Source organism: Drosophila teissieri, chromosome 3L, assembly GCF_016746235.2.
Source record: "Drosophila teissieri strain GT53w chromosome 3L, Prin_Dtei_1.1, whole genome shotgun sequence".
Classification (NCBI taxonomy): Eukaryota; Metazoa; Arthropoda; class Insecta; order Diptera; family Drosophilidae; genus Drosophila; species Drosophila teissieri.
This window is the reverse complement of record NC_053031.1, coordinates 14,894,268-14,908,222: the sequence shown is the minus strand read 5'-3', so window position 1 is coordinate 14,908,222 and position 13,955 is coordinate 14,894,268. Positions and strand designations below refer to the sequence as shown.

General features: G+C 39.7%; 2 protein-coding genes across 3 annotated transcripts in view; both read right to left on the bottom strand.

Annotated features, from left to right (window-relative positions):
* Window positions 1-13,955, bottom strand: part of LOC122617732 (venom dipeptidyl peptidase 4) — a 65,688-nt gene that overhangs the window by 17,942 nt on the left and 33,791 nt on the right. The window lies entirely within an intron of this gene.
* LOC122617739 (thioredoxin-2) lies at window positions 1,229-1,817 on the bottom strand. Its single transcript, XM_043793714.1, has one exon. The coding sequence runs from the start codon at window positions 1,717-1,719 to the stop codon at window positions 1,321-1,323; it is 399 nt and encodes a 132-aa protein (XP_043649649.1). The 5' UTR covers window positions 1,720-1,817; the 3' UTR covers window positions 1,229-1,320.

Sequence of the window (13,955 nt, the reverse complement as noted above, 5' to 3'; positions counted from 1 at the left end):
GCGACAGGCGAGAGTCGCACATATGGCCGGCTTACGGGCACTAACAATGGCTTAGGACAATGCCGACAATGCCGGCTCCCTATAAAGTAGATCCCAGATTGCAGTGGCATGAGGACTCTGGGCAACAAAAGGCTCTTTGTTTTCAGCGAGGTGGGTGCGGGACTTGAAGTGTGCACTGTTTTAGATAGCCGGGCTGGAAGCTACTTAATTGGGAATCTCGTTAACGGCGCCACTTAAAGTGGCAGCGGTTAAGGTCAACACCACGCACTCTGCTCTAAGATTTAATTAAAACAAGAGAGAACGCTATAGTCGAGTTCCCCGACTATCTGATACCCGTTACTCAGCTAGTGAAAGTGCGAAGGAGTCTTCAGCACTGACAGTTTTTGGCGGTTTGTGGGCGCCAGAGTGGGCGTGGCAAAAAGTTTTTTGGCAAATCGATAGAAATTTATAAGACTAATACAAAAATGGAAAAATATCAAAACATTTTTCAAAAGTGTGGACGTAGCAGCTTTGGGCGGTTTGTGGGCGTTAGAGTGGGCGTGGCAAAAAGTTTTTTGGCAAATCGTTAGAAATTTATAAGACTAATACAAAAATGAAAAAATATCAAAACATTTTTCAAAAGTGTGGGCGTGGCAGTTTTGGGCGGTTTGTGGGCGTTAGAGTGGGCGTGGCAACATGAATCGACAAACTTGCGCTGCGTCTATGTCTCAGGAGTCAGTATGCTTAATCTCAACTTTCTACCTTTTGTAGTTCCTGAGATCTCGACGTTCATACGGACAGACAGACGGACAGACGGACAGACGGACGGACAGACGGACGGACAGACGGACATGGCCAGATCGACTCGGCTATTGATCCTGATCAAGAATATATATACTTTATATGGTCGGAAACGCTTCCTTCTGCCTGTTACATACTTTTCAACGAATCTAGTATACCCTTTTACTCTACGAGTAACGGGTATAAATATTGGGCAGTGAAAAATTTCATTAGCGAAGTGAACATAGATCAAATAATCTCTACAGCTTAATAAAAAATGTATTTTGCTTACAAAATGTTAAATAGCGTCTTGTATTTCATTGTAAGCTACTTTTCAATTTAAAGAGGGAATTTTGGTTTGAAAGCCTTATATAAAATGAATGAAATGCTGTTAATATACGAAGCTTCTTTCTTAAAAGAGATTTTCAGGGATCATTAGAAAGTTTTTTTACATCACAACACGTTGTTAAACATTTTTGCACACACTTTAATTTCGATCATTGCTGCAAGAGAATAAACAGACTAAAAGACCACCAAAAATTTAAATATTTCAGCGTTTCCTCACGGCAGCTGCACCGGCAGTTCTTTCGACTTGTGCTCCTTGGAGTCCTCCACCTTGCCCACAAACTTCTCCACCGTGTTGACGACTCTATCGACATTGCTGCCCACGAACTGGATCAGTGTCACTCGGTTTTTAATGATCAGGAATGTGGGCATGCTGTTGACCTCGTACTGAACGGCCAGATCTTCGTTCAGATCCACGTCGATCTTGAGCACCAACATCCGTCCAAAGTAATCCGATGCCAGTTGCTCCAAGCGGGGACCAATCATCGCACAAGGACCACACCACGTGGCAAAGAACTCGACGAGTACGTATTGGCTGGTTCCCGCATCGTCGATGAGCTTATCGAAGTAATTCTTTGAATCCACTACGATGACCTTCCTCTGCATGCCAGCCATCGGAAAGCTCCGTCACAGAAACTAATTTCAAAATGTTTCCCACAATTTTACTAACTAAAGATTTCGATTTTCTAAGCGTTGTAGGGTAAATGACAATTGCTTCTTAGCTAGTTGCGAATCACAGCGCATGCCCTTTGTTTTCTGCTAATGGATGTGCTTTCTTTTTAGGCGGTGGGCGTTTTCCAGCTTGCACCTCTTTATATTGTTGTTGGGGCTTTTCTTCTTAGGCCAAGTTAGCATTGCACTTTTCAGTGACTTTTCCAACTACTTTTGGTATTTAATTATAAATACAAAAGTTTAAAATGAGCGCATTTAGCATCGAAAAAATAAAGAAGGGGACTTTTGTTTATTATATTAATTTAAAACATTTCAAAAATATTTTTGTTTTATTGATTACAAATAATTTCAAAAATATTTTTGTTTTATTGATTACAAATATACTCATTTTTGAAAACTAATGTTTTCATCTATAGAACATCTTTAATTACATTTGAAGTATGATTTTAAAAAACTAAGCTCATTTTGATTTGTTGTGCTCTAACATAACATAACCATACATATATCGTAAATCTTTTTAAAATGTACATGTTTTAGGGGGCTTAAAAAGGACATTAGTGCTACGTCATACCATTCCCTTGCATTTTTATAGTGCTGGCTGCTTGTTTGCCTTGTCTTGCATTTGTCACAAATTAAGACAAATGCACCGCAGTATCTTGAGTGTGTTTAAGTCGCCCTCGCCCATTCAACTTTCAACTTTGGCTGCCATGCAGTACGAGTATATGTTTGCTTGCCACAATGGGGGCGTTATCTCTTGAGTGTGTTTACCTAAGCCTTTCTCTTACTGTCTTTTTGCTATCTTTTCATGCTTTCTTTTACTTGGCACTTTTTGCACTCTGTGGGATTTTGTTCACGTGGCTGTTTGCGGTCTAAGCCCGCTTCAAGTGTATCTTTCAGTTGATTCTAAAATTCTGTTGGCTGGGCTCTTTAAGCTCTTGGCACTTGGCATTGAGATAGTCGTTGATAATCCGGTGGCTGTATTTCGGATTACAGAGTGAAAAATGGTCTTTTAATTTTTGCGATATATATGAATCTGTATTTTTTTGATTTAAATAATTTAAGATATTTTTTCTGTATTCCAAAAATATATTTTAATGTCAGAATTAATGGCAGAACATATTCCAAAGTACACAATTTTAATTAAACATTAATTGTAACGCAGCTTTCTCACCCCAACACATTTTCTAATATAGCTGTGTAATTTGTTCCTTTTCTTTGCATTCAGAAAGATATTTTTCGGTGTATTGTTGCTTTTTGCGTCTCTTAATCTGCGACTTGCATAACCTAATGAGCGGCGCTTTGCGACGGAACGAAACGGAATGGAACGGAAATGGCGTGTCGCGTGTGCAACGCTGGTGCAACATGTTGTGCAATCAGTTCAACATCCGGTAGTAGTAGCAGTAGCAAGGATTTTTCGCTCCTGTCAGCGAAAGTGCTGACCTCGAACCGCCGTTCTGGCGAACGTTGCCAATGCTAAAGGTAATAAAAAGCCGGGCATGAGAACAACATAAGCATCCAGTGAACATTTTTGGCCGCCATATATTCGTGTTTTTGATAGAGTACTGGGTGAGTGGAATAAGTCACGTAGCTGGCAAGACAAATTGCTTCAAGTGCTTGAAACACGCTTGTGGACTTTTAGTTTCCTCGGGCTAGTCGGTTATGCGGATAGACAGTTATTTTTATTGCGCATACGCCATGTGGCTGGCATGCGGATTAAATACATGTATGTATTATATATACATATGTATATGTATGCGTTTTGCGGTCAACTAGAAAATGGGGTCGAAATGGGGATGGGGCTGGGATTGCTGTTGCTCTCCTCTTGTCACAAATCAAATTTCGGTGGCTCTGAATCAGAAGATCCGGAATGCGTGATGGATTTCCTTGGGTTTTAGTGCGAGCCATTTTACGTTGATGGATATAGCTGGGATATGTGCACTTACACTTATGTTTCACACCAAGCGCAAGGCATAAAACCGCCAGGAAATCTGAGAAATTTGTTCGTCATAGTGTGAAGTTTTGAGATAAGCTAGAAATGCCAGCAATTTGCCCCCCTAAGTGTGCCGTTTTCAGGATTTCTGCAGTTTGGCTTTGGCTTTCTGCTCTCGACTTGCAGGTCAGCAGATGGTTTTGTGCGTTCCGGGCCACATAATTGGCTTTTGTTTTCCGAAACAACAACGGAATTGGTGTTACGGAGCACGTTTAAGCATGTCAATGCCAGATGCTGGCTGACAAAATGATGAACAATCCGAACACAAAACACTGAAAGCAGAAGACAAGCCCTAATACCACAAACACCTACACCGACACCAACACCGACACCGAAACGGCAATTTAAGTTAACAGGTTTATGAGCTGCTTTCGGGCGACAATGAAAGTCCCTGCATTTCGATTTTATAGTGCGTCGAACTTTGGGCCAAAGCACACACTTCCTGTCACCATTACTTCCGTTTCCCATATTGACACACTGAAGGGAAAAATACTGTGTGTCTTAATTGTATTAATCTTAATATTTGCTATAAATAGAAAGCCTGCACTATTTATATTTTCTTAATCCTTTTCACTTTAGAGCTGTATTTGGTAACACAACACTTGGCTCTTTATGAATATTTTAAACTATTTTTAATGCAGCACTTAATGGAATTTCTTTCGGTGCAGTGTGGCACATTCATTTGCCAGCCAGGACGAGCACAGTATGCTACCCATTCCAGCCTTTGTCAACGAAAATCTCTCGAAAACACAAGCAAATTTTATTTGCTGCCAAAAATGTTGATGCTCGAACCGAAGCTGGAGATTTTCCCATTTCCCAGGCACTCGGCTCCAGCACTTTCCCCCCCCAGCGGTTCCCGTTGTTCCTGTTGTTCTGCTTCTGGGACTACCGAACTTGGGCTTACCCCTAACCACATGACAGTCGGCATTTGGCGGTGCTGAGCCTTGTAATGAGCTTGGGCGTGTGGAAGGAGGTCCCCCCCTTTTAAGGGGATCCTTTGGGCGGCGGATAAACAGGAGTAACAGGAGGCGTTGGCGCATAAACAGGAATACGAGCACGGCCCTTGGCTTGGAGCATTCACAGTTTTTACAAGCTGCTAATGTGGGGGGGCGACTTTTGTTGGTTTTCTGTTCGGCGCAACCATTCCCAACCGTGTGAATGGGATTTGCATTCGCCCACTGAATTTGGCAGCCAGAAGTCCTTTTATGTCCGGGCTTTGGTGGGAATCCGCAAATTGGGAGGCTGCAACTCATTGGAATTGCTTCATTCAGGCTTAGACTTGGCGGGATACTTATCGACCCCATGTAAACTGGGCTGACTGTACTTAGCCGCGTGACAGTAGGCCTATTTTATTATTTCCCCAACTTAGACGAAGGATTTTTTTAGGTAAGCTTTATTCTAAAATAGTGGCTATGAAGAGCTATTGTTGAAATCTTTGAGGAAATTTGGGGTAGTGAAATAATTATTAACGTGAAATATTATTAATGTTGTTTTGTTTTTCAATAAACTTTTAAAGTGTTGAATTATTGGTAATGCATAATTTTCCAATAATGGTTAAAATTGTGTATATACCATTTTCTTTATTATAACTGCATCTTTAGTATTCTCAAACCTCCCATACGATTCAAATCCATTGACTTTAAATTATAAGCAATCGACTTTTGACGTGACTGTACTTAAGGCAGACCGAACTCCATCTTGCCACAGGCTGCCCCATAATTAATCACTTTAAAATGCAAATATTTTGCCAATACTTAGCTGACAGCTTGCAAAATGCCTCAATAAACTAAATGCCACAACCAGCAAACATCAGCTCCCTAAGCAGCTTTCCTCGAAGCCTTCGCCACTTTTCCAACCCCTTAACCCAGGACTGGGGCAAAAGTTTCAATCAATCAAATGCCATGATAGAAATCATCAGCAGCAGGCAGTGAGCAAAAAGGATAAAGGCAGTTGAGTAACTCCCCACAGAGCTCGACGAGTGGCATAAAAACCACATGTGCCCCAACATTTTACGCCCCAGATGGCGAAAGGAGTAGCTCTTTTCCCGAACGGGCTGCCCTGGTCGTGGTCGTGGTCGTGGTCCTGTCCCTGCTCCTGCTCCTGATCCTGCTCCAGAGCCTTTCCCTACCACCTAACAAGCTGCGTCAACAAACTAAACCACTTTGAAATTAACACGTTACATTGACATTGACAGCATTATGCGTGGCATGCCAAGTGTTGCTGAAACTAGAAACTGGAGCAGGAGCACGCTGAAGGTACAGGATCACACTCAAAAAAAAAAAAGAGTTCTATAAATATTACAAAAATAGTGAACATAATTAATATTTCCAGCAAACATGGCGTTAAATTTACCCTAATATTTCAACTCAATTAGGCATATATCCCTTACTTTTCTTATTTCAAAAAAATTTATATTAAAGGAAATTAAAAAAATATAAACAGAAACGATGTTTTTAGATTAGACGCCTGCTTTTTAGGTGACCAATATTTTTGAAATATATTGTAAATTATTTATTTGGCAGGGATTTCTGCCAAGTATAGCTCCATGATGAGGCAGTGGCAGGCTGTCACTTACTGAAGTATCGCCGAATGCTGGGCGAGAAAAAAGCGGGAAGGCGACTGGCACAGAAGCGGAAGTCGCGCAAAAAAGGCAATTTCCGTTGTGTGGTGTGCGCAGATATGGCCGAACGGGGCAAGAAGGAGTGTTTGGGGGGTGGATGCCACCCGCATCGCGGTGGCATCTCTGGCACAGGAATTACCAATTCAAATGTCAGGCTATGGCGAAACACTTCATGCGGAATTAAATTCAGTGTCAATTGGTATAGCGCCTAACGAGAATGGTACGCTGCTACTGCCGCTGCTTGAATCCGAATCCGAATGTAAGAATTCGGCAGCCTTAACCCATTAGTTACCCGGCAAGGTTAAGGCTGCGGGGTGCTTGAGAATTCTTACCCTGCACTTGTTTTTTTCGCCAGCCAACCCAAACAATTTTCAACTTCCTCCATTCTTTCACTTTACTTGAAATTTCTTTTTCTTTTAATTTTTGGTGCGTGCTTGAACTGACCCAACAGAATTTATGTTTGGCAGGGATATAACCCCCACCTAAAGGGCTTATATAAATGGGGGTAAAAGCAAAAATTAGTCAGTGGCTTGGGAGCTCGACGGCATTGAAAAGTGCAAGTACGGCAAAAGCAAACTGTGCGGAAATATTTAAGGACTGGAGAGCTCTCGGGTTCTCTCGGTCTGCTGAAGGGGTTCCAGAGCTGTTTGCGATAATTGGAGGTGCCGGAGGAGAACTGGGGAACGCAATCTATGGGCAACACGAGTTGGAACTGCGTATATTATTTATAGTTCAGTTCTTGATAGGCAGCTGTCGTAGACGTTTATCGGGGCCACAATCTCTTTAGTTCGTATATGAGCACGATCCGATAATTTCATCTATCAGTTGTAAATTGTATTGTAGCGTTTATAACTGGCAGCCAAAGTCTTTGGTTCGTTGGAACCGTTACCAAACTAGTTATACCTATACGAAACCCAGATTACTACCAAGAATATATATAGTACCATTAAATTGAATTTCTAAGATCTCTTTTTTGTATTTTTTGTAAATTTTGAAACTTATTTTCAAATTACGTAGACCAACAGTCGCAATATTTCATGCAGCCATGCCAGCGGGTGCCTTTCTTCTACTTTTCATGGGGTTTTTATGCTCGGTGTCCCTACAGTAAAAGTGAATTATATTACCCGAAATTCTTTCTTTTGGGGTTATTTGAGCATTTGATTGCCTTTTGATATTCGTTGTAGTCGCTTGGCAATTTTCCCGCAGACACAAATATCCAAACAATAGATTTGTTGCCTCAGCAATTTGTTTATGTGCTATAAATTTTTTGCAAATCAACGATAATGCAATTTATTTGCGTACATCTTATTTGCTTTCCGAACTTTGATTTTCTTTTTCATTTGCATTTCGACTTTTGGTTCCTTTCTGTCAATTCAATTTTTGTTGTTTTTGCTGCCATTTAATGTGAAAAAATGTTCACTTTATTGGAGGTCAATGTGTTTTTTGTGTGCAGATTTACGAGTCTCTGAGTGAAATTTTTTCGGTGTAATATAATATTTCAAGAGTGCGACACTTGGTCCATTTTACTTTTTTGTTACTGTCGCCGGTTGTCAATTCGAGCCAGAATAAATATTGGCTGGATGTATATGTATTTTAATTATGTCGTAAATTAGCCAAGCGTGCGAAAAGTTAAACAAATTAAGAATGGCGGGTGGAAAAAAAGGGTGTTTCGAAAATTATTAAGATAAGGAAGTGTAGAAAACTATCATTATTTAGTATCAATTTTGGTATTATCCAACATTTTAGGAATTAAAGATTTGAGAGTTTTGAAAGATTTATTGAGATAATAGTGTTTGAGTGTTTATTTATTACGGATATAATAAAAAACAATCAACGTGCAACACTTCCATATCGAGGTCTTAAATCCTCTTTGGGATTTTAACCACTTTTTAAGCCTAAACATTCCGTTTCATTGTGCTCATTCGCCTGGAAAGCTGCACTGCTAGTGTTTATCGGTTTTCATTACGGATTCTTTGAATGGTTGCTCTCGCATTAATTTTCGCACACATTTTGCTGGCAATAAATGCGCTTTCAAATCATTTATCTACTCGTTCCCAGCCCCTGCCAGCCCCTATTTCATTTGAGGTCCTTTCATCCAGTCCGAATGCATTCCGCATGCCTCCCCCGATATCCCGACTTCCCGATTTCCCCTGCAATGCGACGAATAATTTTTATTAAAATGTCAACAGCCTGGCAATGAGCATTGCAATTGGTTCTGCCACTCCCTTTTCGTTTGCTCGCCGGCCTTCTGCCTTCTGTTCGCCTGCCAAGAGTTTCAAATGTTTGCCAGGACATTGCTGCGAAAGAGATAGAAATTTGCCAAAAGGAGACCAAACATGTCAAGGCGCTGAATGGCTGCGAATTGCAGCCGACTTTCGGGCGCTGGAACACGTTTCATATGGGGGCCATACTCACAAATGAGGCTAATACAAAAACGTGCAGCAATTACAACCACAATCTATGGAAATTGCCGGCCCAGTAAATGGAATCATAACCGAACCGAATGGCAGAACTTAAAGTCAACTTGGCACAAGAAAGAAATCTTTTCTACTGGAAGGCTGAGCAGAAAGTTTGAAAAAGTTAGGCCGGATAAACCAAAAAAAAAAATTCTCTACTCTTTATACGCCAAAAAGATCACTTTACATTAGAATGTTTTTGTAATTTATTCAATGATAATTATAAGTTTCATTTAAGGTTCTAAAGCTAGATATTTAATAAATATATATTATTTAATGTAATAAAAAGATTATAATTCAGACTCAACTTTTAAATCTCTATTAATGTATTTATTTTAAATCCTTTCCACCTTCCACTTTTATTTAACTGAGCAAAGCGCAACTTTTTCAACGTAATCCTTTTGGAAAAACAATTAGACCCTCTTAAAGGGCATATGAACTGCAACGAATTCCATTTACAGCTTTTGGGATTTGTAGGGCAGGCAAGCAGAAAAGAACTGAAACAAAAAATATTTTTAAATGTGGAAAACGGTTCCGATTCTGGCTCGACGGCAGCAAATTGTCCGCTCATGAGTTGCAGCTTAGTTGGCTAAAAAAAAGGGCCAACAGAGGCGCAAAAAGAGAACAGAGAAACAGCTTAGAGGAACCAAGCCCACAAAAAAAAAATACAACACAGAGATGCAAACTACTGCCCAAGAGTCTATAAAGCTTTGCCCCCTTTTCCCACCCGTTTTAAGCCATTTCTGCCCTCAAGTACGCACTTCAATTAACTGTTTTACCAGCGCCAGTTTGTCCAAAGGCGGTGGAAAAAAATATATAAAAACTTTAAACTGTCTGCCCCATCGGAAATAAAAGTTTATTGAATATCGTAAATGTTTACGATATACAAGAAGCACTCCTTGTGCCCAGTCTCAAGTTCAAGGAAGTCAAATTAAATTTGTTATTGCTACCTCGTCACCCTTTTGTCTCCTTGGAACTTCTGGCTCTGCGGTTGCTCCTTTGGCTGTCTCAAAGCGATAAAATGCGAGATTTATATGACAATTAAATGGCTCAATTAGGCTGCACCATGGCAATTGTGGTGCTTATATATGTGCCATTGTGTGGCGAACAAGGGTTAAGGATCGGTATTGAAGTGTGAAATCTAATTAAATTTCAAAGGTGCTCTTGGGAACGCAACAATTCTGGGAAAGTGGAGCAGAAACACAAGTTATAACTAGTTACTTTGTTTGCTAATCGATGTGAAAATCATGGAAATTAGGATATATTAAACTGATAAACGATAGTTTCATTTTAAAAATTCTACTACTTGAAAGTGAATTGAATTGAATCTTTGAATTTTATAGGAATCCAATGTGTTTCGCTGAAATGCATGCTATTTATTTAATTGAAACCATAACCCGGGCTTAAGGCTCCACTTAGCCTTGCCTTATTCCCTTTTTATTACCTACATACGCACAAACATGAATATGATCATTTGCTCCCCATCGAAGTTGCATTACGATGACAGGAGTAAGTCAAAAACTCATTTCGCGAAAAGCAATAATGCAAAATACTTAAATGGCCATCAAAAATACACTTATGAGGCATACAGCTGGCCATAAAGGCAGCCCACCTACCAAACTTTTCCTTTCCTTTCTTTCCTTTCCCTTCCCTTCACTTTTCCCAACGCCATTCGGAAAAGCCATCAAACTACAACTGGCAGCCGTCTCTTTCGCACGCCAGCCACCTTTCTCTTTCTATTGGGCCCAGCACATCTGGCGCTCTTCGCTCCTCGCTCCCCTCTCTTCCAGCTCGTTGGGCTCAAGTTTTATTTGTCGCAAAAATATTTCATTGTTGCAAGTTCATAAATAAGCATATAAATTTAATTTAATGCAAGGCAGCAAGGATCTAGGCTGGCTGTCAACTTAAACAATGTCCTTGCTCGCTAAACACACGCATATATATAGGGCTGTTTATATCTACAGATACATATTCACGGGCCACACGTTTCCAGCTTATTAATGTCGCCTACACGTAGTGGAGATTGCATTTAATAACCAAGTGGAGGGTAATAAAAAAACTTGGGTCAAGTTTCGCACGGCGAAATGAAAAAATTAATCCCGTCATGGTCCAACCGCGTAGTTAAACTAGTTTTAATGGCAACAAAAAAGTTAGTAGGAGTTGCCAAAAGAACAAAACTTGTGGTACTTGCAATTTTAGTAAGTAAAAAGCTTTGGAGACGGAAAATCTTTTAGAAAGAAAATGCTCCAGAGCATCGTTACGCAGAGTCTCTAAGCCAACTCAAGACACCAACAATAAAATCAAATATTTACTACATTCATATAATTGAAGCCAAAAATCCTGAAAATTTGCCTGAGTCTGTTGTGCAGATAAGAAAATGGTCGAAAAGAAAACAACAAGCAAGATGAGCTTCACTTCAGGCTAAATGTCCATTGGGGATTCACTTGGAGATTAAAGGAATCACTGGCCATCAATGGGAAGTGAAAAATAGAAGCCAACGGGACGCAAATTATGGAATATCAATTTTCAATTATTGGCAGAGAAAGCAGAAATGATAATTAAGTTTTGTATTACAAGACAATAGCTGAGAGTGGAAGAAGTGTAACACACATTCGGGCGTCCCATTTCCTATCTCCTATCTTAAAATGCACCACGACAAAGTTGTTTGTCTGCGTTTTATTTACTTGCTCACAAGATTTTGATTTATAATGAATTCAGTTCTTCAAAGTCATATGGCCAGACCGATAAAGCCATGTATAAGCCCGCCAACGAGTCACTTGGCCAATTTATGGCTCTGTACCATCGCCCACACCCAGTTTATCTGGAGCTGTCAACAAAGTGCCAAGCAAAAAGACTTTCAATGAAACGTTTCAGCAGCTGAGAAAAAGTCCAGTCAAGTGATAAGCTGATTATTATAATAATAAGCGAGTGACTAACAATGAAGTATGGTCAAAGGTCGCAAACAAATTTTTGATAAAATTAGGGAGAACCCTGAAAAAGTTAATTGGTCTAATGGTGCCTCCGAAAGTTTATTACTTTTGAATGCAATTTTTTTCTGCTTCAGCCAGTTGAAAGAAAGTTTACAAGATTTTTGCTGAATTGCTCGTTTGCAGGAAAAACATTTTTTCAAGTGACAAACTTTTGGCAAAACTTGAAAGATTATAAGTTTGCCGGAAAGGATTATAAACTTGAAAATTTTCAATCAAATTAAATTGAAAGATTAATTGAAAGATACCTTAAGAACGGAGGAAAATACTTTTCAACTTGAACTGCAACACTTTGGCAAGGAAGTAAAGCCCCATTTTGAATCCTTGATTTACATTTCTAGGGCTAATCCAGCCAAAAAGCCCCGAGCTCATTGCCAAAAAATGACAATGGGCGAGGAAAAACAAAACTATTAATTAATATGAAAAGAGAAAAAAGAAAATTTTACCACAAGGGAATTCAAATAAAACCAAACAAAATCAAAACAAACTACGACGGGCTGAACAACAAATTAGCAACAGTCGTTGGTCGTGCGCTCTCTTTCTCCGTACATCTGTCGGTCTCTTTCGCACAACAAACTGTTCCAAGGTTTTGCTGCAAAGTTCCTTTTGTTCTTGGCAAACACAAACACACATATCCATAATGGTTGGACCGCAGCGATACGATGTGGACCCAATAAAATCTTAGTTTCTACACTCGAAAACTTTTTCTCCCAGTAGTTGGGAGTGTAAGAGAACTCTTTATTGAGTATTTATATATGTGCAACATTTATTTAACAAATTTCTTTGGGTGCACGAGAGGCCTCCAAAAATAGTTGCCTGCAATTTAAATATTGATTTTGAGCCCGCTTTTTGGGCCTCTTCCAGTTTTGCTTTGAGCAAATGTTTACAACTCAAACCGAAGAAAAAAGGAAACCGTTTTGGAGCAATTCGAGTGGGATAGGTCATCAAATAGGACTGCTTCTTTGTCTCTCGGCCATTTGGCAAACATGTTCGAGATACTTTTGCTTGTTTGCACGCGCCCAAACAATTTCCCTCCCTCTCTGCGGCATTTCAAGCATAATTTGCGTGCCCAATGATAATTTCAATGGTAATTCGAATGCAAATAAGTGGGTACAAGATACGTTTGTGCTTTGGCCAGCTATTTAATCGGCATTAGTCAGATGCAGTAATTCTGGCCGGGGGAATCCCCTTTGAAGTCAGTGCCGTTTCGAATTTCTAGGTAATTGCAAACAGCCACTAATGCTCGGATTCAAGTTAACAAATTTATTAGTTGAAGAATGGATTTGATAATTCCGCTCCAGAAGGTTCTTATCATGTTTGTACGAGTATTGCCGGAATTTGTGTTATCAATAAAAGGCCACAGATCGTTTGATTTATATGGTCAACGTGATTGGTACTACATTTCATTACATTTTCCTACGACTCTTTTGTTTGCCAAGAAACTTTGTCCAATTTCGTTGGTAAATTTACTTTAAATGTCACAATCTAGCCAAATAACTCAAAAAGCTGCATGAGCAGAGGACGAGGGTGTCCTGGGTGCATATTTGAGAAATGAGTTAATTAAGTTTTCAACTTCTGCTGAGCTGGGGAAAATTAGCTGCAACTTTGACGGACAAGTGCGACATAATGAGTGCAATTGGGTTGAAGTGGGGAAATAATAAAGAAAAGGGGAGAATTATATTGTCCAAAGTAATTTTTGCAAAAACGTATTACTTTTTTTGTGAAAGTTGAAAAATAAAATCCATATTAAAAAGTAGAAAATGCTAATTTATTGAGGGAAACATTGGGAAACTCATTTGTCATTTTCGGATCACAACTACTTTACTGCTAAGCAACCGATTTCAAGTTGATTTTAAGTTTTCAGCTAATCTCGATTAAGGACCATAAATAAGTGCTTCTTATCGTGGTGTCCAAACTTATGGCCCACACACTCCTAAGCACAAGATTCACATAATACTACGATTAGATAATGCGATTGCCCGACAATTGGCCATAAACCTTAAAATCCGATTAGACCAATGTGCACAAGTAGAACAGAAAATAATTCAGCGTACAAAAGTGTTGAGCTCCACGTAAAATTCAGAGAATAAATTAGACAAAGGCATGCCCATCGTCACCTTGGAATT

Coding starts and splice junctions, on each gene's coding strand:
- LOC122617739 (XM_043793714.1), bottom strand. CDS start 1,719: ATGGCTGGCATGCAGAGGAAGGTCATCGTAGTGGATTCAAAGAATTAC.